This window comes from Cervus canadensis, chromosome 5 (assembly GCF_019320065.1).
Source record: "Cervus canadensis isolate Bull #8, Minnesota chromosome 5, ASM1932006v1, whole genome shotgun sequence".
NCBI classification, from domain to species: Eukaryota; Metazoa; Chordata; class Mammalia; order Artiodactyla; family Cervidae; genus Cervus; species Cervus canadensis.
Genome location: NC_057390.1, coordinates 45,289,409 through 45,317,205, shown reverse-complemented (window position 1 = coordinate 45,317,205; position 27,797 = coordinate 45,289,409). Strand labels below are relative to the sequence as shown.

The window sequence follows — 27,797 nt, the reverse complement described above, 5'->3', positions numbered from 1 at the left end:
CTACCTGCCAGGTCTTGCCAGTCTCTTATAATTAACAACTATTTCTAACATCTGTACACCACTGGTGACAGTAGCAAACACCTCTGCTAAGCTTCTTTGCTGTGAACTCTTGGTGTCTCAGATAAACTACTTCTTCCTCACCTCAACTCCTTTCTTTCTCCAGTTCAATCAGCTCTTCATTGGAAGGCTCTTCAGCCTCAATGCCGAGAAGTTCATGAATACCCTCTTTATCAAAGTCCAATTCTTGCTGCTTCCCAAGCACTTCTATCTTGTTACTGTATTGGCAACAGAACCTTGGTCAAAAGCCTTTGAATGCATTCCTGTATGTATTCAAAACTTTCTTCCAAATGCCATTGGTGTGTGACTTCTTCCCATGTTGCAATGATGGTTAACATTTGGAGTGTGGCCATGTTGAGAGGCAAATACACAACATTTACATCAGGATACATGTCACAAATATGATGTGGATGCCCTGGAGGTTTGTCTAAGGTCAGCTTGAATGGAATATTGTTTTGCCTACAATATTCTCTTGCCTGTGACAAATAGTTTTTTTTTTTATTTAAAGTCTTCAAACAGTGGTACTGCAAGTTTTCTTATTGTGATAATGGGAAGTGTATTCTTGTTCACATTTTTTAATGCTTCAGGGTTCCTTAAGTGGTACATTAGGAAAGACTTTAATTTGAACCCTGTAACATTTCCACCCAAAAGCAGTGTTAAATGGTCTCTGAATGCCTTGAATACTGGCATTGTATTGAACTCTTGAATATATATATGTCCTGACATACAGTTCTAGAATAAGCTTATTTCATCAATATTAACTTTTTCTTCTGGCAATTTTTTAAAAAAAACATTTACTTATTTGGCTGCATGGGGTCTTAGTTGCAGCACATGGGATTTTCATTGCATCATACAGATCTTTCGTTGCAGCACAGGGACTCTCTAGTTGTGGCATGTGGACTTAGTTGCTCTGTGGGATGTGGGGTAAGTTCCCCAACCAGGGATTGAACCTGCATACCCTGCATTGCAATGTGGATTCCGAACTACTGGACCACCAGGGAAGTCTCTGGCGAATATTTCTCACCCACAATTATCCTATATAGCTTTTCCTTCAAATCATCAGCACCTTTTAGCATCAGGACTTGCTGCCTCACTGCTGAATTTCACACTGTGAAAATCATGATGCCCTTTGAAGCTCTGAAACCTACCACAGGTTGCTATAAACACTTGGGTATAAAGAGTGAATCAAAAAGCCTTCTTGCCTTTGCTGAGGGCATCAGTTGGCTAAGTGGTATAGCACGTGACAACTTTTAAGTATCATCATTAGATCAGCTCTTTTGTGATGACAGTGTGTTTAATTGATGCTATTCACTGCATCACTGATTCACTTCTTAACCTTTAAGACGGTTGAAATCATCAATGGAAATTCCTAACTCATGTGCAGTGACCATTACTGACTTGCTTGCCGCCTTTGTGTTGGGCAATTATCCTGAATTTTATCTCAGAGTAATTGCCTTCCTCTTCTTTTTCCCACTAGAAGCAGCAGATGCAGATGGGCATTTTTTAGACATCACAGGATGCAAAAACACAAACCACGATACATTAAAAAAAAATGCCAGCAACACAGTACACTGAAGAGTATTGGTTGTTTACCCTTGAGATCATATGGGTGACAAGTAGCTGTCAACATCCATTTCTAATTAAAGCTCTCAAAAAAGTGAATGTAGAGGGAATGTACCTGAATATATTATATAGTGTCATACAGGGCCAGAGCTAACATAAAACATACAAAAAATATATCAAATCTGAAGTTTTAGATCTGTTGAAAAAATTGAATCTATAGTTAAAATCAACTGCATGTTTTCACTGATGAAATGCTTCTACTACACATTTTAGAAATATTACTATAAATACATTTAAACTGTAAATTCCCATCTAAGGACTGATGTAAACTGAATTCATTTTTGAAGGTTGTGTTTTTATTATTGTTTCAACTATCTAATTTCATTCTGATTTCTTCTTGGTCATTGATTTACTTGGAAGTATGTTGCTTAATTTTTCAACATTTGAGGATTTTGTAGTTATTTCCACAGTCATCATAGAACATATTATTATTTTTTAATATTTAGTTGGCCGTGCCAGGTCTTAATTGCAACATGCAGGATCTTCAGTTGCAGCTTGCAAACTCTTATTGTGGCCTGGGGGATCCAGGTACCTGACCAGGGATCAAATCCAAGCCCCCTGCCTTGGGAGTGCAGAGTCTTAACCACTGGACCACCAGGAAGTCCCTATCCCCCCCTTTTTGAAAGTTTGCTTTACACTACTTCACATTTATGAAATACCTACGTTAGTACCTGGTTTTGCTAATGCAAAGAAATCTGAAGAGGATTTTTTGCTTTTACAAAAAAAAAAAGGCAAAATGTGAAAACAGCATTCAGCGTTTGTTTTGCAACAAGCTGTACAGAGGCAGCATACACGCGGAGCCGTTTAAGTGCCATTGCCATGCTCCTTTACAGAAAACTACACTCAGCATCAGGGCACCATAGCTACGAGCTGTGTCTGTGAGCACCTGTGCTTGATGTCGACTTATTTTGTGTGTCCATTAGCAAGATGTGTCCTAAGGTACTTGCTTCTACACTTGTGAAAGGTTTCACAGGAAACCTCTCCTTTCAAATAGTGGGGGAAAGCTGTACTTAGAAAAGGCCCACTTGTTCCTTCTACCTTTTTCATCAACTGAAAATAAGAATGTCATTTTCTCATTCGACTCCAAAGGTTTTTCCTACTTGGGAGTTAATTTTTATTTTGGTTTAAACATACATAACACAAAATTGATGATTTTAATCATTTTTAAGTGTACAATTCAGTGGTAGTAAGGACATTCACAATGTTGGACAACCATCACCACTATCCATCCCCAGGATTTTTTCATCATCCCAAACAGAAACTGTGCCCATTACACAGTAACTGCCACTTCCCCTTCCTCTCAGCCCCAGTACCCATCACTCTACTTCCTGCTCTATTCTAGGAATAAGACTGTTCCTCATATGAGTGGAATCATACAGTATCTCGTTCTATGTGTCTGCCATATTTCACTGAGCATATTTTCAAGACTTGTCCATGTTGCAGCAGGAAATATCCCACCGTATATAAATGCCACGTTGCTTATCTGTTCACCTGTTGGGTTGTTTCCACTTTCGGCTCTTATGAATAATGCTGCTGTGAACATGAGTGTACAAGTATCTGCTTGAATCCTTGCTTTTGATTGAGTTTAAACCTAGGAGTAGAGTTGTTGGATCATACGTTAATTCTGTTTAACTTTTAGAGGACAAAAATACTGTTAAAATTGCTTAAGGTTATCCAGGAATTTTACAATTTCCCTTGTGTACCATTTTTTCTTGCATCATGATGTGGGTTAATTTTCTTTCCTAAGAAATCCTGGTTTTTATCTGAAAATGTCAGTAATGAACAAGGGAAATAATTTTTAGGTGTCTAGACTTATCCCGTCCCTCACCAATCTCTTGATTCTCTGACTTACTGTCAAACCTGTACTTCCCTCTGTCCGGCTTGTAAGTAAACATTTCTCTATAGTTCCTTGTTACTCAAAGATGTATCTTTTTACCAATCTTTTGGTTTGTAAAAGAACTTTTTTCTGCTCCTTAACTCATGTGCTGAATTTCTAATTTTAATCATCGTGTCTCATTTCTGTAAATTCTATTCATCTTCTTTCCCAATCTGGTCATTTCTGGCAATCTCATTCTTTTATCATATCCCATACACCCATTTCTTCATGCATACTAAACGTTTCAGAATATAAAGTACTGGATCATTCCAGAATCTACAAACATTGCAGGTTTAATATAGCAGTTTGCCGGTTTGCATTCACTCTTGCTCATGGGAGCTTTCAATTTTTATATTTGTGGGCACAACACATCTAATTATGAGTAATAAGTCCTTGGAACTATCTCTGGGATTCCTTTGAGGTCTGGCTTGATGGTGACTTCTTCAGTAGAAAATTAAACTTTTCATCTTCTTTTGGCTATTGGAGATTTCTAATCAACAGTGCCAATTCTAGATCCAAAACTGTATAAAGGAGCTTCTCGTAAGACATTCCCAGGGAAGATGTTTCCCACTAATAGATATTTCCATTTACTCTTTTCAGAAAACTTTGTTTTTGAAAGTTCATCCATTAAAGATTTTGGCTTGAGGTGGGTTGGCATTAGGTATGCATCTTTGATTTACCACTCTGAGCTCATAGGTAAAAACCCAGGCTCCAGGCCTTGTCTATGTTATTTGATTTCAATTTAATTCATTTCAGTATAGCTAGAGCTGTCTAGGAGAATCAACAAGGTAGACAAAACTGGCTTCTTTATGAATTTCCTTTCTTCATAGATATGATTATTTTTGATACTAAAGTTTTAAAACTTCTAATAATTTCACTTTCTTTTGTAAACTCTTGAATTATAAAGGGTCAAAAGAGAGACAAAGTATTTTGACCTCTTAACTTTTTAGAATCATTTAGCTAGTCACCATTTGGTTTTTCGGTTAATTCTCATTTCTAAAGTTAGTTAATCAGCAGTGTTTCTTTACAAAAATGTGACAGGAGTTTCCAGTTGGCTGGGGAGGAACTTGTTTCCATGTGAGCACTGTAATACCCACTCAGAAATCACTATAGCATTGAATTTCTGGGCTTTTAAGACAACTTCCTGGCGTAAACTCTTACACTTGTTAACATTGATGAAGTGTGTGTTGACTCTGCCACCAGAGAATAATGCCAATAAACTGAGTCAAAACATTATATGAATACTTTAATGCAAAATGCTTAACACTTAAAATTAGCAAAGCTTCAATTTAAATTAAAACTCCATTTAACTAAAGATGGTTAACCCCAAGAATTGTACAGTAGTTGACTTCTGCTATATAATGCCATTCCTAATGCAATACAGTATAAGAACTGCACTGTTGGTGGTCGCTTCCTCCACTGTTCTTCTGAACCCTAAGGGCTGGGGGAGAGGGTACTCAGACAGACACAACAAAACACAACCCAAATCAACTGTGTGGTGGTTCCTAAGAGTTATAATCCATTTGACTAAACTGTCCAACCACACAGCTGGGGAGTAACTGCAGATGTTGTTCCAGAACTGAGAAGGGGTTCTGTTTTTACAGTTGGGTAGAAGCTCTGCACTAGGTGAGAAGTCACAGTTTTAAAGGATGCATGTTCTGTAAATAGTTACTACATATACACATTTAGTGTCTGTAAACACTAGAAATATACATTAGACAGAGTACCCCCTTACCAGGTGGGTACAGTTTAAAAAAGAAGATGAGGTAACATGAGTCTCAAAGTCCACAGGAATCCTGCCTGAAGAGTTTGAACAGCTGCCAGTAATTCACTTCCAATGTGCAGGGGTAAGGCTCCTCTGGGACCCTCAGGGTTTGCCAAAACTGGATTCACTGGCTTTCAGCATAGCCACCGCATCTTTTACTGCATGGTAGATAACATTCTTCACCTGATTGAAATGAGAGAAAATATGGTCAGTTTACCATTAACTTTAAAATCTGTCAACTGAGAATAAACTTTCCCCCTACCAAGTTCATTACCATGCTCTCGGAACTTAAGACTCAAAATTCAATATGAAACATTAATAATACTTGAAAGGTCCCTAAGATCCTTGAGGCTTTTATACACATTTTAAACCCACGCCTCCTTTGAAGAACTGAAAAGCTCATTCTCCCCCTTCCAGAGGCTTTGATCCTATGTGGCCCTGCCCTCACTGAGTGCAGAGAAAAGCAAGTCCCAGGGTACAGCTCTCTTTTTCAGGGTTTATATATGTCCCTAGTTTTCTAAATGAAATCACATGTTTTAGATAATTCACTACTGCAAGCCTCTAAACCAAAGTGAGATTCCCTTCTGGTTTATTCCTCCTTTGCCTAAGTAGGTAGTAGAACCAGCCAGTTCTTCAACTCACTGTTACCTAGTGTGATATGGCCAAGTTCATGGACTATGTTTTTTGTTGACAGGAAATGAGGATTTATTGGTGGGCATGAGTAAGGAGGGGACAGCACCAAGGTTCTCCTGAGTGCAGGGCCCGCCATTTGTCCAGGGGCCCATGATTAAGGATGTATTTGACTCCACAGTGATCTGGGATGAGCTGCTTTTTCTGCAACCATGTTTTCAAATTCATCCGCATTAAACTTAGTAAATCCCCACTTTTTGGAGATGTGGATGGATCTTCTCGCGGCCAGGGAATTTGAACTGGGCCCTGTGGAGGGCTTCAATCATATGCTCCTTGTTCTACAGCTTGGTATGGATGGACATTCACTGATAAAGGGCCATGAAGCCAGAGTCAGAGAATGCCCGGGATCACAGCTATTTTTACCTGTAATTTATCTTCGTGGTTTGTATGAGTCTGTGACAGATAGCGGAATTCCTGAGTAAGCCAGAAGCAGTGCTTAACATGTTCTGGAGAAACAAAATCTTCAGCCACCTTGATACAGCTATATAAGTTATGAACCTGGAAAACAAGAAGACACATCGTAACACAAGCCCCATCAGCAGTGGATGGAGAATAAAGAGTCCAGTCATGGTTCTTGCCTGATGTGGCGCTCCTGCTGGGATAAATACCACATCTCCAAGAAACTGCACAATAGCCCAGCCTTGAACTCCATACTCTTGTTGCAAACGCTTCCTCAATGATCGGTCTAAATACCAGCTCTGATCATGAATAGGATCGTGGTCGGCGGGGTTTTCTTGACCTTGCTCCTCTGACACCTAGAATACATTCCAAAGGTTATGAAACTGAGTTACGTGCTAGGGCTCCAGGAGGGCATTTGGCCCCCTGAACAATGTGGACGGTCAGTAAACGTCAGGCCTTCTTCAACATAAGCCCTGGCTGGCAGAAAAAGAAAATAGTACTCAAAGACAATAACTGAACGAACCAAGAGGAGACTGAAAGAAAATGTGGGTTCGTCATTTCCTATAAACCATGACTGGCAGTCTGCATTATTTTGTAAATACTGTGTCTGGACAATATTTTGGCCTAGACTTTTGAATGTAAATAGACTCGAGCTCCTTATAAGTAGATTTATTGCCCTGCAGTTCTTAAAAACCTCTAATTCACTTAACAATTTGAGTTATGAAATAGTCCCAAAGATGGCTACAGATGAAACCTGTTTATTCTAGACCAGTATTGGGCAGCACAGACTCAGGGTGACCCTATCAAAGGAACAACATGGTGACCAGCAGGTCCTCTGAAGAACCAAGTTATCCTTAGCAAAAGACATCTTGACTGAAGGAAACACTGGTTAAGGATCTTACTTGGCATCAGGCTACCATGAATATCCATTCCTCATGAACAAATGAAGAGTACTGGCCATAAATATCTACGCTAAAACTAGCAGCCTCAGTGGCGAACAGGTTAAAAACTGAACATGCCCATCTGTGTCTAAAACAAAGGGTTCCACACAGAACCCTTGCCAAATAACCTAACTACTGGAATCTTGGGATCGTCAAAGTCCCAGTATACCTCTCCCATGACCCTTCATAAGTTGATGGCCACCAGTAGGGTGGACAAAGACAACAGAGACCTGAGTAACTTGGAAGACAGCTATCACAGGTGAAGAAATGATACATGGGTTTCTGAAGGGCTTAGGTTTTTAGGGCTGTAAAAACAGATACTATGTGATGATCAGAGGAACTACCATGAAGGTAAAGGCAGAGCACAAAACCCTTCAAATTCACTGGAACATAAAACACAGACATGACAAACAAAACAAGTTCCCCCCTTTTCAAAGATGTGAGCCTAATCATCTAGAAACCAATGATCCTTAGAAACCAGCTTTAGCCTACCCAATCTGAGATGCACAGGTTTAAAGTTTGAGGTTGATTATTCGTCAGTGACCCAGTGAGGTCTAGACATGTAGTAATTAATAATACTGCCGTTCTGCATGCTTCTCTCTTCACATGCCATAGGGTAAGGAGCACACCTTTTTAAGAAATTCTCGTATCTTCTCTGTGTCCTTAGCAGCATATATGTGCCAGAGAGCTCCTGGCTTCTCTTTTCCTTCAATAAATCGCTTTATTGTGAGTTCATCAGAATCTCCATCTTGGATGGTTTTAAGGACTTCTGGAGCAAGAAAAGGCAAATATCAGACTGCGTATGTTCCAGCTCAGAGAGTAAGCCCCACTTTTTTTATGCTTAGGACCCTACCTTCTTCTTGGTCACACTGTCCTTTGGGAATTCCCACATAGACCATGACATTAGCTGCATCAGATACATCTAGGTGAAGATTTGTTGTTCCATATTTCCGATCTTCTGGAGTAATTAATCCTGCAGGCAGAAAAGCCTGAAATTTACTGAAACCGCACAGGCTGCCATAGTCTTTCCCACTCCCTGGAATACTTGGCCACAAACTTTAAAATCTACCTTTCTAAGCAAGGAAGAGTAATAGAACAATATTCAATATTAAGTTATTTTATCCTTTCAACTTTGAATAAATATTAAATGTTTACTTTTGTAAGAATAAAAAAGTAAGTCCTAATATTAGTTTCTGGTGATAGGCAAAATACCTGAAAATCTGGATGAAATTTAAATAAAATATGGATGAAATTAAAAAAAAAAAAAAGGACAAAAGGGCTTTTTAAAAATAAGCCAATATGCTGGCAAAAGAAAGTCAACACTAGAAAGTAGGACTCGGATGGTAAAGTGGACTACTGAGGCTGGGATTTGCCAAAAGGATGTCTGCTCAACCAGGCGAGCTCAAGCTTTCAAGCTTTGGTTGTCACAGCCAAGGACTCTGGGGTAAGACATAAGATGGGGAGTCTAACAGAACACCTCTCTACCCCTGCCCCAAACACAGAAAACTAGGACCTCAAATGACTATGTACTCAGTCACACTTGGATCCCTCAACTATGGAAAAGGTTAAACCAGAGCAGGGGATTCCCAGGTGGCGCTAGTGGGAAAGAAGCCACCTGCCGATGCTGGAGACATAAAGAGTCATAGGTTCGATCCCTGGGTTGGGAAGATCCCCTGGAGGAGGACATGGCAAGTCACTTCAGTATTCTTGCCTGGAGAATCCCATGATCAGAGGAGCCTGGCGGGCTACAGTCCATGGCGTCACACAGAGTCAGAAGTGACTGAAGCGACTTAGCACGCACCCACGAGCCAAAGCATGAGGTCCATGCTGGTGCTCATAACAGAGACTAACCTCTTCCCTCAGGAGAAGGCCCATTTGCTCAGCATTCACCTTGAGGCTTGTCAAGCCCGGCGGTTACCTTGGATCCCCATCCTGACATGAGGACACTGCTTCTTGACTGGGCACAGAGCCAAGCATGGCTCAGGATAAGGCTGTTTTCTAACCTGCCAGGCCCTGCAACTTAAGCCCTGTCTTGTTTGGAGGCCAAGGAATTTCTCTCTGGTTCACAGGGGCCTGTGGTTTAGGAGCAGCCAACACCTTATCATTTCAACCTGGGATCATGGCCCTGGGGCTCAGCTAGTTTCCCTTCTTTCCAGTTTGCTGAAATGCCAGCCCTAGGAGTGAGTAAAGCATTAAATATTGGACAAAATCATAGGATGTATGAGATTTTCTTTCAAAGAGTAAAGGAAAAAGTATGAAGACAGGAAATAAGGAAACAACTATGGGAAAAAAATCTGAGAGTGGTTGTAACTTGGGAGACGAGTACATGGGAAGTCACTGTCCTAGATTCAGGTTTTCAGTGCATTTAATTTTCTATAGTAAAAAGTAAACAAGTATAATTTGAGGAAAAAAAAAGCAATGTGATAGGTGGCAACTGAATTAAATGAAGTTTGGAGTGAGGAAAGGTGAACACGTCTCAGAGCGATATCCGAAGCTGCTTGCTGGTTTGGCCAGAGGAACCAAAAACAATGGTCCCAGAGAAAGGATTCCCATAAAATAGAAAATCCTGAAACAAAACACGCCATGGACTTTCAAGCAAAGAACATAAGCAGACATAGTAGGGGCTGCTACGTGACAGACCACTGGGGCTGGAGACTGGTTCAAGCCTGGAAATTAGGAGACTTAAGACCTAGTCCCAGACCTGTTACTAGACGCCCCTTGGGTCTCCTAGTTAGGTCAGTGTCCCCTCTATCATCCTCAAGTCCTGGTTCCTATTTGTAAAACTGCTGGTGGTGGTGGAGCTGGAGAGAGGTTGACTTATGATCTTTCCAAAGAGCCTTTCACTCTACTTTGTCTCACGGAGAAGTCACTGCTCAGTCACCCAACTTTTGAAAAATGACTGCTCATTAATGAGGTTTATCATAAGGTTGAAGGTGTTTGAAAATGAACACATTTTTCCACCCCTAACTGGTTACTCTGAATGGAACAATTTTGATAGGAAAAGCTATTATAGAGTGACAATGCCATCTATCAATTGGTATCTAGGAGGAAAAGACCTCTATCAAGCTATTTAAACCAAATAAATAGACTCATTATATTAAAAACATCTCAGGTAACCACTTCTACCTTATACAGCTTTCTAATTTCTATTAGACCTGGATAATCATGATGTAACATGATTTGTACACCATTTGCTTTAGTAGAAAAATGCTTCCGTTCATGTAAATTTGTTGTAAATTCTCACTGTAAACAGAACACACCCTGCAATCCAGCCATCCAGCTGCTTTGGAAGGCTCAGGGGAAGGTAGCACAGCTGCAGAAAAGGCTGCTGCCCCCCAACACAGGCAGAGCTCTCTAAACTGAGACCTGAAGAGTAAGCGGAAATGGGCTACTGCCAGCGGTGTCCTCTCCCCAGACCACCTCTCAGCCCACCCTGGCAGAACTATCTTGGGCACCTGGACTGTGGGAACTCCCCAAAATAAAGGCCTCTCTGGGACTGTTCCCTGACCTCACTCCGGGTGGTTCCCGGGCAGACTCCACCATAAGAAAAGAATTGGGGGCTGAGGTCCAAGCCCTCACTCCCACTCCCCCAACGGTGTCTGGAAAACATGGCAAAGATGCCAAAGACTCTGGTCTGCCACCCTTGAGTCTGAGACACTGGAGTTGAGATTACGTGAGGAAGGAATAACAATGAAATACAAATTCAAAGAGTATGTTTAATACTAACTTAAATAACTGAATACTACCCACCAGCACAGAACACTGTATTTAAGTGCAGCTGATGTTAAAACAGCTGAAATTCCAGCAGACTGACCTAAATGTCCAGCAACATTAAAACAATGAATAAACTGACATTCATTAAATGATGTACCATCAAATGCAACCACCAAAACTGATCACACTAAAAACCACTGAGCAATATGTAAAAATATTCCTATATAATATGAAGTGTAAGGGAAAATTTTTATTAAAAAATTGCATATGCCCTACAACTGCAATTAAGAAAGGGAAATATACATACACGTGGCCAAGGAATGAAAGGAAATAAGCAATAATGAAGACCACTGCTATGTTAAGGGGTAGGATTACAGACATCTTCTCTCCCTCCCCCAAAACCAATGTTACAAATATTTTAACGTGTTTTACTTCTGTTAATAATCTTTTCAAGTTGGGCCATTTCTTTCTTACCATAAGCATTATACATCTTGGGACCCAGATCTGGCCTAACAAAGTAGTTTGGCAGCCGTGAGGCCAAGTTGAGTTTGCCGTCCCTCCTTGTGTACTCAGGCAGTGGAATGTTGGCCATCAGATCATCAAATCTAGAACAAGAAGACAATGAATTTGCAAAATAAGCTTGCATTTCTAATCACGTATATGTGGAATCTATATATGACACAAATGAACCTATCTATGAAACAGAATCAGAGACACAGACAGACTGGTTGTTGCCAAGGCAGAGGTGGGTGGGAGAGAGTTGAATTGGGAGTTTGGGATTAGCAGATACAAACTGGTAAATATAGAATAGATAAATAACAAGGTCCTTCTGTATAGCACAGGGAACTATATTTAATATCCTATGATAAACCACAATGAAAAAGATTATGAAAAAGAATGGGTGTATATATACACATACATATAATTGAATCACTTTTCTGTATAGTAGAATAACACAACATTGTAATTCAACTGTACTTCAATATAAATGAAAAAAACATTTAAGGTTAGAATTGCAGTGCTTATAAGCAAAGTATTCTTTCTCTCCTACAGCACACAGATATATCAAAATAATCTAGAACACTGCAGACAAAAGATTTGAGCAAAAACTTCCTGACAGGAAGTAACACTAAGGAATATATTATTCCTTAGTTCTGAGGATTCAAGGTTCAAGCGCAAATCAGGAAAACGGATCGAGCCATTCCGCTCTCTTGTCTAAGCAATGTCACTATATTCTACCCAACCCTAACATGCCTGATCTCACTCCTGCCTACAAATGAGTGCATGCATGCCTGAGTCAGCCTCTTCTCTGGTGGAGCACCACAGGGAAACATAGATGATTTTCATTAGTGAGCCAGATTTAAAAGTCAGTAACTTCTTCATCTCACCAGGATCATCATCTCTCAAGAAAGGGACCATCTCTTTCCCCTCCCCATAATCGTACCTGGAGGGCATCATATCTCTAAAATCTTCTCCTGGTGGCCAGTCCTTAAGTTTCAACACCATTGGCTCTTTTTCATTTTTCAAGCGGTCTGAAAGGTAACCAGAATTACTGAATTGTTACTATTCATAACTCGGAAATAGATCAAAATCAATGGCAAATTAGCACTTTATGCCCTAACAATACAAATAAAGTGTATTTGTCTCTGCAAAATCTTTAACCTGACACATTTTGTTCAGTTCAGTTGCTCAGTCGTGTCTGCCTCTTTGCGACATCATGGACTGCAGCATGTCAGGCTTCCCTGTCCATCACCAACTCCCAGAGCTTGCTCAAACTTATGTCCATTGAGTTGGTGATGCCATTCACCATCTCATCCTCTGTTGTCCCCTTGTCCTCCTGCCTTCAATCTTTCCCAGCATCAGGGTCTTTTCTAATGAGTCGGCTTTTCGCATCAGGTGGCCGAAATATTGGAGTTTCAGCATCAGTCTTTCTAATGAATATTCAGGACTGATTTCTTTTAAGATTGACTGGTTTGATCTCTTGTAGTCCAAGGGACTCTCAAGAGTCTTTTCCAACGCCATCTGAACAGTTCAAAACCATCAATTCCGAGGCACTTAGCCTTCTTTATGGTCTGGTTTTCACATCTATACATGACTACTGGAGAAACCATAGCTTTGATTATATGAACCTTTGTCAGCAAAGTATTATCTCTGCTTTTTAATACAATGTCTAGGTTGGACATAGCTTTTCTTCCAAGGAGCAAGTGTCATAATTTCAAGGCCACAGTCACCATCTACAGTGATTTTGGATCCCAAGAAAATAAAGTCTGTCACTCTTTCCATTGTTTCCCCATCTATTTGCCATGAAGTGATGGGACCAGATGCCATGATCTTAGTTTTTTGAATGTTGAGATTTAAGCCAGGTTTTTCACTCTCCTCTTTCACCAAGAGGTCTTTTTCTTTTTATTCCTCCCCTTTCATCAAGAGGCTCTTTAGTTCCTCTTTGCTTTCTACCATAAGGGTGGTGTCATCTGCATATCTGAGGTTATTGATATTTCTCCCAGCAACCTTGACTCCAGCTTGTGTTTCATCCAGTCCAGCATTTCTCATGATGTACTCTGCATATAAGTTAAATAAGCAGGATGACAATATACAGCCTTGACGTATTCCTTTGCCAATTTGGAACCAGTCTGTTGTTCGATGTCTGGTTTTAACTGTTGGTCTTGACCTGTATACAGATTTCTCACGAGGCAGATAAGATGGTCTGGTATTCCCATCTCTTTAAGAATTTTCCACAGTTTGTTGTGATCCACACAAAGGCTTTAGCGTAGTCAATAAAGTAGATGTTTTTCTGTAATTTTCTTGCTTTTTCTATGATCCAACAGATGTTGGCAATTTGATCTCTGGTTCCTCTGCCTTTTATAAAACTGGCTTGAACATCTGGAAGTTCTTGGTTCACGTACTGTTGAAGCCTGGCTTGGAGAATTTTGAGCATTACTTTGTGTGTGAGAGGAGTGCAATTGTGCAGTTGTTTGAACATTCTTTGGGATTGCCTTTCTTTGGGATTGGGATGAAAACTGACCTTTTCCAGTCCTGTGGCCACTGCTGAGTTTTCCAAATTTGCTGGCATATTGAGTGTAGCACTTTCACAGCATCATCTTTTAGGATTTGAAATGGCTCAGCTGGAATTTCATCAACTCCACTAGCTTTGTTCATAGTGATACTTCCTAAGGCCTACTTGACTTCGCACTCCAGGATATCTGGCTCTTGGTGAGTGATCACTCCATCGTGGTTTTCTGGGTCATTAAGATCTTTTTTGTAGAGTACTTCTGTGTATCCTTGCCACCTCTTCTTAGTATCTTCTGCTTCTGCTCCATTCTGTCCTTTATTATGCCCATCTTTGCATGAAATGTTTTCTTGGTATCGCTAATTTTCTTGGTGATCTCCAGTCTTTCCCATTCTATTATTTTCCTCTATTTCTTTGCAGTGATCACTTAGGAAGGCTTTCTTATGTCTCCTTGCTAGTCTTTGGAACTCTGCATTCAGATGGATATATCTTTCCTTTTCTCCTTTACCTTTCACCTCTCTTCTTTTGATATACAAATATTAACTTTTAACATTCACATCCTGCAAATTACCATCCATTTTATTTATTCAGTGTCAAGAAATCCATTACACCCAGCAAGGAAGTAAAATAAAGATCACTGACTAATTTGTATTAGAGCCCTGTCTTCTCTGAATTCTCTTTGAGAGCCCTGTCTCAAACTGCTTCTTTGAGATTTCAGCTGCTCCCTTTTGTCCATGTTACATAGGTAGTGTTTTGATAGATCCGGTCTCCTCCTATACAGTATTCCAGAAGAAGCAAGCAGCTTCCCAAATAACAAACAGCACAGCACTTTAACAATCAAAGGTCACAGATGTCTAGAAACCCCCATTTTCTGAGGCCAGCATGAAATAGAAATGACTTCTTTTGCTCAGAGAGACTGAAGCAACCTGATGTTCCGTCCGGAGACAGTGGGCCCACTCAACCACCCTCCAACCCCGCCCCCACCCCATCTTCTGGATGATACATAGAGGGTTTAGTCAGACTATTTTCCTGTAATAGACAATTAACCATTGCAGGTCATGTCAAGGAACCAAGAACCTTTAACTGAAAAAGATAGGCTGAAATTATGATTTATAGCCATGACTCATTATGATTAACAGCAATGATAACTATTATTTCACACCTCTTACTGTGTTCTAGTCTCTGCTAAGTGTTTTAAAACTATTTAGTTCTTACAACTCAATCCAATATCCCAGTGACTCCTGGCACTACGTAATATTCCTACTTTTGGACGAGGAAATTGACTGAGATCAATTGACTGAAAGATGACTGAGGTCATCCATTATTAAGCAGTAAGAACTGAAACTGGAACCCAGGCTTGACTTCAAACCCTATATTCTTGAGGACTAATGTCTGTATACAAGTGTTTGATGGTCAACCAAGTACTTTCTCATAATCTAACTTAAATAGTGCACAACAAACACAGGAAAATACAGGGTACAGTGTTTGCTCCGAACATCAGTGACATTTCAGTGTGGGTGGTGTGCTGGGGTCTGGGCAGAAGAATGATCAATATGGAAAAGGCAGGCTGCCATGGACTTTGGGGCACCTTAACCATCTGCAGGCATGAGGAAGTGTGAGCCCTAGAAAAATGAAATTAGCAACTTCACATACACAGCAAGTACATATCAAGAGTCAGGATCTGAACCCAGGCCTAACTGGAATGCACACTGTGGTATGTGTGCCTCTATATCCCCTTTTGCCGACAAAGGTCCCTCTAGGCAAAGCTATGGTTTCTCAAGTAGTCATACAGGAATGTAAGAGTTGGACCATAAAGAAAGTCGAGCACCAAAGAATTGATGCTTTTGAACTGTGGTGTTGGGAGAAGACTCTTGAGAGTCCCTTGGACTGCAAGATCAAACCAGTCAATCCTAAAGGAGACCAACCCTGAATATTCACTGGAAAGACTGATACTGAAGCTCTAATACTTTGGCCACCTGATGTGAAGAGTCAACTCACTGGAAAAAACCCTAATACTGGGAAAGATGGAGGGCAGGAGGAGAAGGGGGCAACAGAGGATGAGACGGTTGGACAGCATCACTGACTCAATGGACATGAGTTTGAGAAAACTCAGGGAAGACAAAAGAAGACAGAGGGGCCTGGCATGCTGCAGTCCATGGGGTCACAAAAGTCGGACATGACTGAGGAACTGAATGACAACAAGATCCCCTTTCAAAGAACCTGCTGCCCTCACAGCTTTGTGGTCAGCCTCAGCTGCAGAGAGCTGCCCTGCCAGGTCTTGCCCTTCCCAGGGCCTGAGGGAGGTGAGGGGATACAGGCCCTAACTCTTCCTCACTTTAGCCCAGTCTGAGACCATGAGGGGCAACACTTGCTCCAGAGCTCCCTGGCAGGTGTGCCAAGGCTTCACTAACTCTACACTGCACCTGCCTCCTCTTTCATTTCATAGACTTTGATTCCCAGCTAAACATCTAACGTCTGAAACTCCACCTTAACCTTCATGTGTGGAAACCCCCATCCCACTCTACTTAAAAGTCAGCTATACCTGGTAATAAAGTCTGTTCAAAGTGTGGGCCATAACCTGTAAATGTGAGTAACAGGCGAAAAGGAAGCAAGAGATTACAAGGTAAAGGTATGCCTTAAAAGAATGAGAACGAAAAAAGAGCAAATTTGAATTGAGAGTCTACAGAATGAACTGGCCAAACCCTCTCGAGGGGGCGGGAGCCTGATGACACGTGCTGGGGCTCACAGAGCACTTGTAAACAAACACGTTACTGACTGGCCAGTCACATAAAGCGCCAGCCTCAGCACCAGAAACACGGCCCCCTGACCACCATTGTCCCCCTTGCCCAAGTGAGGAGGCAGTAACCAGGCTCAGCTGTGTGAAAAGGATTCATTCTTTGGCACTTTCAGCTCAGCTTGTCGTGTTAAACATACTGACAATCTTCTTGTTAAATAGCAAAGCTACATAAAACCACCACCCTGGAGGCACAAGCCCTGGTTCTGTTTTTCCCGCCCCTCGCCATTGGGCACACGTCTGTCACAGGACAGACAGGGCGTCACCTGAAGAAGAGGTGACTAAAATCTCACTCTCAAAGGAAATACCAAGAGAATCTGCCTCTGTTCAAATGCACAGAATCTGTAAAAAGAAAGGGAGGAGGAGGTAAGAGAGGAATTTTAAACTCCAGACTCATAGAAAATAATGCTGCTCCCACTGAAGGACAGTCGGCTCCTGCTGCTCCTGAGCCCACCCACCCCCGCCCTTTTCACACCCTCAGCCCCTTAAAGAGTCTGTAATACATACTCGGAACATCTTCAAAGCCATCCCAGAAGTCTCCTACTGTGGCTCCTGTGATGATTTCATTGGTTCTGCAGTTAACGAGGTCAACTTCCTGGTTTCCAAACTCCCTCCTGAAGGACTCCGGTTTCCAGAGTTCAGTGTTCAGCTTATGGTGCACTCCTGACACCATCACTGGCTAGGAGAGGAGAATGAAGACTTCGGTTTGAATTCCCCCAGCCCTGTCCCCTCTCCTGAGGCCACCCCTCCTCAAACAGCTGCTGATTTTTTCTCTGCGGCTGGTCCTTAGGCTCAGCTCCCAAAATGACATCATAGTCCTCTGTGTTCCCACAGCATTTCATGTCTTCGCTTACCTGCTACACACAACCCTTGCTCTCAAATTAACTAGCAAGCTTTGAAAAGGAAGGATCACACCTTCTGACTCAGATCCCATGATTCACAGAACACCAACGCCACGGCTCAGGGCAAGGGACATGCAGGAGAGACAAAGGCAGCAAGAGTGCCCTGTTGGAGGGGGGTGTTGCCACTGGCCTGCAGCCTCTTGTTAACCAGCCAGGAACATGACCCTGAGATCGCCCAGTCTTTTGGTTACCCAAGATAGGCCAGAAGTCCTCAATTTCATGTGAAATAGCCTGACTAAAATATTAGCAACAAGTTCAACTTTTAAAAACCATTATGTAATCCTAAAAAAACCAAACAAGACCTACTGTACAGCTCAAAGAACCCTTTTCAGTGCTCTGTGATGACCTAAATGGGAAGGAAATCAAAAAAATGGGGGATATATTTATATGGCTATCCCCATGACTCAGCGGCAAAGGATCTGTCTGCCATGCAGGAGATCTGGGTTTGATCCCTGGGTAGGGAAGATCCCCTGGAAAAGGAAACAGCAACCCACTCCAGTATCCTTGACTGACAAATCCTATGGACAGAGGAGCCTGGCGGGCTACAGTCCATGGGGTCGCAAAGAGCTGAACATGACTAAGACACTAAAACGGGAGCATTATAGCTGATTCACTCTGTGTTAGTACAGTAAAAACTAACACAACAATGGAAAGCAACTGTACTCCAATAAAAGTTACCTAAAACAAACAAAAAATCAAGCAAGTCATTACATAATCCAAACAAAACATTTCAGTGGACTGTATCCAGTCTGTCATGAGAAAATCTTGTTAGTAAACAGGACTGAAAAAAATTTTTTTTGTTGTTAAATAGATACATTTTTCTATTTGGCAATTCCCAAGTCCTGGCCTTGTCCAAGAGCAAACTATCCCTTTAGCGAGGATTCTGTTTGGCCCGGAAGAGAAGACAGAAATCCAGAAAACATAAACCAACAGAAGAAAGCGAAGAAGCAGGTCCACAAAGCCAAGCATCACCTAAACTATCAACCAAAACTTAAGATGGAACATCACTGCCCTTTAAAGCAAGCTCCGGCCTGGGAGACTACACACCAGTTCCAGGCTGACACTACATGGCTCAGGGCCACCTAAAATTGTCTTCAGTACAAGGTTATAATTCATGGAAGAGGGACGCCTGATTTTTATCCTATTTTGTCTAATCCCCCAAACTTCACCAGCCTCAGTCATACACCCAATTCTCCAATTGACATTTACCACATAAGAATCACTGAGCCCAGAAAGCACTCATCAAAAATCCAAAGACAGGGCTTCCCTGTGGTCCAGTGCTTAAGAATCCGCCATGCAATGCAGAGGACATGGGTTCAATCCCTGGTCTGAGAAGATCCCACATGCTGTGGAGCAGTAAAGCCTGTGTGCCACGACTACTGAGCCCGAGCACTACAATACTGAAGCCTGTGCTCTGCAACAAGAGAAGCCACCGCAATGAGAAGCCTGCACACAACATCAAAGAGTAGCCCCCACCTCTGCAATGAGAGAAAACCTATGTGCAGCAATGAAGACCCATCACAGTCAAAAACAATAAAATAAAAAAATAAAAGATCCAAAGATGACTGGTTAGAAGCAATCCAAACAAAAACCTCATCAGAGAATACAGCCCAGGAAAGTTTGTGGTAAAAAGAAAGACTCAGCCACATTCTGATTGTATTCACCCTAAACAGTATAGTACAGAAAAAAAGAGAGAAAGTATACAGCACTTAAAATCCAGGAAGGGGGGAGGGGAGGGGCTGTGGGGTGAGGGTGTCAGAAGTCTACCAAAGGCACTGGGAAGGGGCTGTGCTGGGACCGGGCAAGAGGCCCCTTACCTGCCCTTGTTTCCAGCACTCCCTGAACACATTCCAGTTGCTCTTGTTGTTGGGATCTTGCAGGCAAAGCAGACGGTTATCACACAGCCAGTAGTGGGGAGTGTCAAAGCCCAGAATGCTGGGCTTGATGGTCAGTCCTTGGGGCCTCTTTGATAAATCAGAGCAGGTCTTATTTTGTACCAAAGAGGCAAAGATGTCATCAAGGATTTTTGGTGTATTCTTGAGTCCATTTTCTGTCTGAATTTGAAAAAGAACATAAGTCTTAAACATGTCATTCCCTACCATCAATAAACCCTATATTTCTATAACAGTAGGATGAGTACATGTTACACACTCAGGGAAGAACCCAGGCCAGGACTCTCACAGAGGTTAAGTCTTCTTCCTCTACCTGACATCACAACTCTCAGAAGTGGTACACAAAAAAGTGTACCCATCAGCCAAGAATTAGAATCAGCCCATCAGTATACTCAAAAGCCTATCAGCCAAGAATTAGAAGCTGTGAAGCCCATCTGCCAATGATACAGCCTCTGTACCCATGAAGAAGAAAGCAATGGACTCACATCCTTCTTTCTACTTTCTATTTTAGTTTCTCTACTCTCTTCTACTCTGACTCTGTTCATCTTTATTGGGGGGGGGGAGGGGGCAGGGTGGTGAAGAGCATAAACAGTAAGATAAATACATACCTTTCCTGTAGAGGAATTCAAGAGATTTCGGAGGAAACCCGAATTGTTGTTGCTTACAGGTGTCAAAATTGTGCTGTTAAAGGTGTGGAGGACTGTGCTGGATTTGCTCAAGGGGGGGAGCGGCGGAAGGCATTTGATTTCATTCTTTAAAATTGGCATCGCTGGTTGCTTTTCTAAAAAGGAAACCAAAAACATCTAGATGAAAAAGTGTTCTGAAAGGCAGAGCCCTTACTAGTCTTCTATTAACAGAATTACTATGGAACCAGGAAACTTAAGAGGATAAATACTAATGATATTATTGATTTTGATAAGGATTTCCAACTGCTATTACATATATATATACACACACATATAGTATATATATATATAAAAACATTCAATACCCAAAGTGATACTATGGTAAACTGTAGTTTTTATTTGTTCCTGTATGTAAAATACAACTGATTTTTGTAAATAACATTGTAACTATCAACCTTGATAGTATTTATAAATACAGATTCTCTTAGAATTTCACATGCATAATTAGATTGTTCACAAATATCAACAGTTTTATCTCTTTCTTTCCAATCCTAACATCTTTTTGTTCACTTCACTGCAATAGCCAGGACTTCCAGTACCATGTTTAATGAAAGACTGAAGACAGGAATCCTCGTCTCATGCCTGAACACAGAGGGAATGGTTTAAAAATTATTCAACTGAATAAAAAATTCAGTAATAATTTAACATGTTTGCTGTCAATTTTATCATAGAAACTCATTAGATTAAGGATATTCCCTTCTGTTCCTAAGTGTTTTTGTTTTAATTATAGGCAGGTTTTGAATTTTACTCTTTTTCTATATCTCCTCACATGACTTTTTCCCACTTTTTTAATGTTAAAACTGCAGTTGCATTTCTCAAGCCCTGCTGGGTCACCCCATATAAGTCCTTTATTTATTATGCTGAATTCTATTCACTGAGATGTTTAATATCTCTGCGTGAAAGAAATGGATCTGCAATTTTTCTTTCTTGTAAAACAGCAGAATCACCTAAATTCTAAATACCTGATTTCCAAGCCCATGCTCTTTATACTATAATCAAGCATCCTGAGACAACAGCACGGATGAGAAAAATAAAGTTGAAGACAGAGTGTTCCCATTTAGACAGAATAGGAAATATATACAGGGTAGAGATAGAAAGGCAAAAATTACTATTGAAACTAACAAGTCTCAGCCCACCCTACTCCTGCCAAACAGAAGCTCAACAATGACTTCTATCAGCAGCGAAAGCTCTTTCTGGGCCTGCAACTGTGTCAGGTCTCAGGTGACTACAGGGAACCCCTAACCCTCCACACTACTTCTCACCACTCTGTTCTCCCAGTAACTGAGGTTGCCAAGTCCCTCTTGGAACAGGCCAAAGTTCTGGAAGGCAGGAAACACTCACCCTTGTTCTCCTTGTTGACATTGCCACTGGTCAGGTCTGCTAGCCAGTTCAAAGGAGACGTGCTGGCTGGACAGGCGGGCTTCACACTGCTGGCCGGTTTGGAAGCGGCCTCCCCACCCACAGTCACTGGCTCCAACCCTGAGGGATTCTGCTGGAGCATGGTACCGAGAGTCGCTTTTTCTCCAGTTAAGGAAGTCTGTGTTGAGTATAAAAGGAGAACTTGACACAGGCTGGAAAACTGCATCTTCTTCTTATCTTCTCCCCTAACTGCTCACCAGTAAGAGAGAAATATCTGCAACAAAACCACCCAATAGCCCTGGAAATCATCACAGCTGCAGTAATCTTGCAATAATAGAGCAAACTGTGTAGAAGAGATTTTAATTTTTTAACTTTTAAGTATTACTACAGAAAGTATAAGACGTGAAGGATGTAAATACAGCAAGATACGCCTCCACCATTGTAGCAGCATCTCATATTCATTCATATTCCTATCACTCCATCCACTGTGTTTCTTTAAAATGCCCAGTTTGTTCCCATCACCCAGTGTCATGAGTAGGCACTCAGAAACCAGTGACTGAACAAGTAAATGAGGCAGGGTAGGAAATACAGCTGTGAATTCAGAAGAAGTGGGAAAATGCAGAAAAAGGACATGCTCTTTTGATTTAGTGTAGTGTAGGAAGCTTTAAAAAGTGATGAAGAGCCCTAACAAGAACTCAAAACATGAACTGAACACGAATAACAATAAAAACGACAAACAAACTGCACAGACAGAGTACCCCACTTATTTTACTGGCATTATTATTCCTTTATTACTGATGAGGAAGCTAAAGCACACATACATCAGTTCATCTGAGCCAGAGTTATGCAACTAGAAAGTGGCAGAAAAAGAATTCAAATTCAGTTCTGACTCCAAAGATCAAAACTCTTCTACCAATGCTGCCTTCCACACCACAGCTTCATGAAAATGTAAAGTAATTTCTGATTACTAAAAATAAAGTGGGCTAATGATTACTGGGGTGAGGAAGAGTAAGGGGGGTAGATGTGATGACAGACGTGAAGGAAATGTCAACCATAAAGAGGCCTGTGAGCACCAAGGAAATGTACACATATTTTACATTGAGTGAGAGATACAGCAAGGATCATTTCAGTTATTATTTCCTTCAACTCTTTATATATTTATTACAGGTAAAATATATTTAGTAATTAAAAAATGTTAAGTTTATCTGAAAAATTTTAACTGTGTAAAACAATGGTAAGTTTAAAAACCTATACAAATTTGAAAGCAATTTATTAAGTAGACTGTAACAGAAAAGGTTTTTCTTTTTCAAGGAATGAAAATTAAAATCCTACTTAAAAGAGACTACAAATAAAGTCCACAAAAATAATGTAAAACTTGAGAATGGGTCTATAAAGTGCCACATGAAACAGTGAACCATTTCTTTCCACTGACAGCTCTCCCCATGTTCCTTTCTAATATACTACAGAAATCCTCAGGTTATTGAAAACAGACAGACAACAATTAACAAGGATGGTTGAATCCAGCATAAACAGTAATACCTGTTTTATGTCTTCCTTTGAGGCTGGTTTTGAAAAGAGTTTGAACTGCCTGTTTGAACAGGGACAATTTGCTTTTATTCCCCATTTTGCTCTTACAGAATGAACAATGTCTCCAACATCATAGAGGGCTAAAAAAAGGGCACAGGCAAACATCTGAACAAGAAATAGGTACTTTCAACCTCAACATTACAAAGCAGAAGCTGGTATTTCTAACAAGATAACTTGTTTTAGCAGCACTTATTTTAGGGTGGGCTTCCCAGGTGGCGCTAGAGCTAAAGAACCCACGTGCCAATGCAGGAGACAGAAGATACGCGGGTTCGATCCCTGGGTTGGGAAGATCCCCTGGAGGAGGGCATGGCAACCCACTCCAGTATTCTTGCCTAGAGAATCCCATGGACACAGGAGCCTGGCAGGCTACAGTCCATGGGGTTGCAAAGAGTCAGATAGGACTGAAGTGACTTAGCATGCATTTTAGGGTGCTCACACTCCCTCCTTTTCATCCTAAGTATGCTTTCCCCTAAATGCACCATTTTTTTTCCTTTTAAAGAACTATTTACGAAGCCTTAATCAAAAACTTTGGGGGCGTTATTTAACACATTTCTGGACAATTTATGGTACACACTAAAATAAAGACAGCAAGTAATTATATTCGACAAAGTAAAACCACTCTACCAGCCTCTATGAGCTAATCAAAACACAGGCAAAAGAAAATCATTGCACCCCATGAAATACCTTTTCCAGGAATGATCTGTGTAGGCATGAGGTTCTCTGGTTCATGTATCTGACTCTTCACACATCTCAGCCAATTGAAAGTCTTATAGGCAGCACCTGCAAAGAACTGATTTGTAGTCACTGCTCTTTATGGACTCTGGCCCCACAAGTTTCAGCAATCCATCACCTGCACATCAGTGAAAGGCTTAATTTAAGCGTAGAAGGGGCTGAGAGAAGAATGAAGTCAGTTCTCACCTTGTTGGCAGTTTTTCCTCTTCATCCGATAGCAGTCCACACACACCCCGAATCCACACCTGGGACACACCCAGTGCAGGTTGAAGATAGTGGTGTCACACACGTCACACATTTCCCGCACACCTTTGACGGCTCGCTTCCAAGCAACCTGTCCTACGAAAATCAATAAGACACTTAGTCTTGGGGAGGAGAGGGCCCCCAAAATAAAACATGAAGGGGGAGGGAGTTGGTGCCATTCCCCCCCTCTCACTGGAGCTCCCAGTAACTGTTTAGCCTCCAGAGCCCATCCCAAGCCCCCACCCCAGGCATGAAGCTCTCCTGGACTCCTCCAGCATTCCCATCAGCTCGTATCTGCACTCCAGGCTCGGGCCTCTGTACATGGCACACAGTCAAGAGCAGTTTCGCTTCTCTCGAGGAGTGACGAAATTAAAAGACACTGTTCCTTAGAAGAAAAGCTATGACAAACCTAGATAGTGTATTAAAAAAAGAGACATCATTTTGCCAGAAAAGGCCCATCTAGTCAAAGCTATGGTTTTTTCCAGTAGTCATGCATGGATGTGACAGTTCGACATAAAGAAGGCTGAGCGCCAAAGAACTGATGCTTTTGAACTGTGGTGATGGAGAAGACTCTTGAGATCCCTTGGACAGCAAGGAGATCAAACTAATCAATCCTAAAGGAAATTAACTCCGAATATTCATTGGAAGTACTGATGCTGAAGCTGAAGCTCTACTACTGTGGCCACCTAATACGAAGAGCCGACTCATTGGAAAAGACCCTGAGGCTGGGAAAGAGTGAAGGCAAAATGAGAAGAGGATGGCAGAAGACAAGATGGTTAGATAGCATCACCAACTCAATGGACATGAATCTGAGCAAACTCCAGGAGATAGTGAAGGACAGGGAAAGCTGGTGTGCTGCAGTCCACGGGGTTACAAAGAGTCAGACACGACTCAGCAACAGAACAACCACAAGGAGACTAAACTTCATGCAAGCAGAATTCCTGCTCAGACCCCACCTCCACCCCACCCTCCAAGGAGTTCTGCACACTGCTGGTGCGTAGGAAGCCCTGCTGAGTAAGTCAATGAAGAAAGCAGCACTGGTTATGCAAGTTGAGGTTTAGACACAGGTATCAGAGAGCAGTGGTTCTTCACCTTTTGGGTCATGAGATCCTCTGAAACTATAAAGGCAGCATGGACCATCCTTTCTCCTAAGAAAAAACATTTCACTCAAATCCACAAATCCAACCTTCAGTACAGAGTGTCTGGTTATTCACAGATGCCCCGAAACCTCTCAGATTGCCCATTAAAAACCCTCTGGGTGCTTAGGGAACCTGGAGGGAGCAGCACATTAACTAGCGAAGGCACAACGGTCCAAAGTTGACTCCTTCACAGACCAGAGACAGAAAGTCAATTTTGCTAGAGCCAGGAGTGATGCAGGCCCCCAGGACCGACTCACACTAACCAAATATTCAACAGATGGAGGCATAAGCTAGACTTCTACAAAGTAGCATCTTCTGTTCCAGAGGCCAAGCTCTGAGAACTGGAGGGAGGGGCATTCCCTGCGACAGAGGAGTGCCAAATATAGCATCAGAAATCTTCAAGGAGTAGGAGCAAAGGGAGGACATTTTCCTGGGTCATAGAAAAGCCCAATGTCTCGATCAGAAGATCATTCTCTCTCTCTCCTGAACAAGATAGGATCAACACTGTCACATTCGTGTTCTAAGGAGAACATACATCTTTTCCTAATCCAGTCAGTGGTGACTTCTTCTTCAGACTGACCATAAAACACATGACTAACTTCAGTTTGCTTCAAATTAATCCAACTCCTGACCTCTGCCATTTCATTACAATGTGAAAGCTCAGAGCATAATACATAGAGCTTCAGGCATTTTATAGACGAGATTTTACGAACTTCACCTTGGTCACTGGATTAGACTGTTTTCTTAGAGAGTAGTCTTGGACCTCTTAGCCATCTATTATTCAATGACTGTCATTGAAAAGACAGAATAAATGTATGAAGGCTGGGACCTGCTTCCTAACCTCAGGAGCAGAGGGCACTGTCTCACCCCCTTCTCTAGGAACACCTTGTGGTAGCATCCTTCAGGATCACTCACAGCGAGTTCCTCTCTCCAACTGACCAGAGTGTCACAGAGGAAATGAAGAGGAATATGACAATCAAGGAGGAAAGGCTAATAACATAATCATCTTAAACGACTGAGTTTCTTAATTATGCTCTTAAAAAGACAACTGTGTTTTTTTGGGAATGAAAAAATAAAAACCCACATTTTTCAGACAACTCACCTTAAGCACAGAAAAAAACATCCATAGTTTAAAACAGCCCAGCTGATTCAGGAAGCTACTAACATATTTCAAAGAAGTGTTTTTACATTCCAATTACTCATATACCACCTCTACATCAGTTACTTGAGAATTCTTTAAGTCTTTAAAAGTATATAAGAAGAAAACTTCCGTAACTTTACTGAAAATGAAACACCAGAGTCATTTGTCCTAAATAAAAGATCACAGGAAAAAAACTTTAATATGATTCTTGACTTATCAGGGTCTCTATTGACCAACAGAACAGAGTGATTCTAAAGCTGTTTTTCAATTCAGTAGGACTTCAGCCACCGTGGAGTTCACAATGCCACTCCCCACCTAGCGCTGAACTTTCATTCCTGGGAATGCCCCAGTTTCCACTCCCTGAACTCTTGAGATACAAGAATAATCAAACTTATCTAATATATTATTTCGGTGCTTAAACTAGCTTCAGTTAATTTCTGGAACCAATTTTGGTTCCTACAATCAAAATTCTTAACACTGGTATGTACAGATGCTTATATTGAAACGTATTTGGTTATACAAAGTCTGAAAAGATACCTACTAGAAAAATGAAAAGGCTTCACTTTTTACTTTCAACCGTTTGTGAAAGATACAATGATGGAAGAAGTCTGAGACTGTCTCACCCCTCTAGGTGAGCCTATACTGTTGGTAATGCTGTGCAAATTCCACCACCATCTCCCTTTAGCATTCTTAACAAAAAAGGAGTTCCGCTCCTTTAGTAAACAACCTAAACAACCTCCAAAGAGAGGTAACTGACTCTGATTAAATCAATAGGCAGAACCTGTCACAAGGAAAAAAATGCAACCTCAGTATACCAAAGTCATCTAAACTTCTAGGTGAAAATGAAACCCACACAACTAGGACTTAGGTGTCATTTAGGAATGAAAGTCAAGTTGGACTCAAAAATCCTACCCCCTAAGAGATGCTCTTACTGTGTGGCTCAATAGTTGACATAGCTTCCTTTTCAGAAATCACCATTTGACAGAAGTGGTCTCCAATGTTGGCCAGAATATACTTTGCTGTGTCCAAATCAGTCCCCACAACATTTCTGGTTAAAGGCAACCACAAGCCAATTGCTTCACTGTCATACTTGTTTGGTGTTAAGAAGCCTTCTACCCGCAACACACCATGTTTGTTGAACTGTAACCTAGAAGTGAAAGGAAGAAAGGAAAAAAAAAAGCGTGTTACATATATAAAATATTGATTTACACCTTGTTGTTACTATTTAAATATTTAAAATCAACCCCATT

At 41.3% G+C, this 27,797-nt stretch overlaps 1 protein-coding gene across 4 annotated transcripts in view; it reads right to left on the bottom strand.

The window, feature by feature from the left end:
• Positions 1-4,788: 4,788 nt before the first annotated feature.
• KDM3A (lysine demethylase 3A) overlaps positions 4,789-27,797 on the bottom strand; it is a 54,742-nt gene continuing 31,733 nt past the window's right edge. For 3 of the 4 annotated variants that reach the window (XM_043468749.1, XM_043468747.1, XM_043468750.1), the window contains exons 12-26: positions 27,480-27,694; positions 24,211-24,363; positions 23,977-24,072; positions 23,245-23,372; positions 21,688-21,883; positions 20,269-20,441; positions 19,586-19,822; positions 17,374-17,545; positions 12,510-12,597; positions 11,540-11,670; positions 8,205-8,324; positions 7,981-8,120; positions 6,590-6,766; positions 6,375-6,509; positions 4,789-5,504 (exon numbers count right to left, since the gene is read on the bottom strand). In XM_043468749.1, coding sequence (XP_043324684.1) covers positions 5,424-5,504; positions 6,375-6,509; positions 6,590-6,766; positions 7,981-8,120; positions 8,205-8,324; positions 11,540-11,670; positions 12,510-12,597; positions 17,374-17,545; positions 19,586-19,822; positions 20,269-20,441; positions 21,688-21,883; positions 23,245-23,372; positions 23,977-24,072; positions 24,211-24,363; positions 27,480-27,694 — 2,242 coding nt within the window. In that variant the 3' untranslated portion in view covers positions 4,789-5,423. The remainder of the gene's footprint in view (positions 5,505-6,374; positions 6,510-6,589; positions 6,767-7,980; positions 8,121-8,204; positions 8,325-11,539; positions 11,671-12,509; positions 12,598-17,373; positions 17,546-19,585; positions 19,823-20,268; positions 20,442-21,687; positions 21,884-23,244; positions 23,373-23,976; positions 24,073-24,210; positions 24,364-27,479; positions 27,695-27,797) is intronic. The other variant, XM_043468751.1, reaches the window with a different exon arrangement.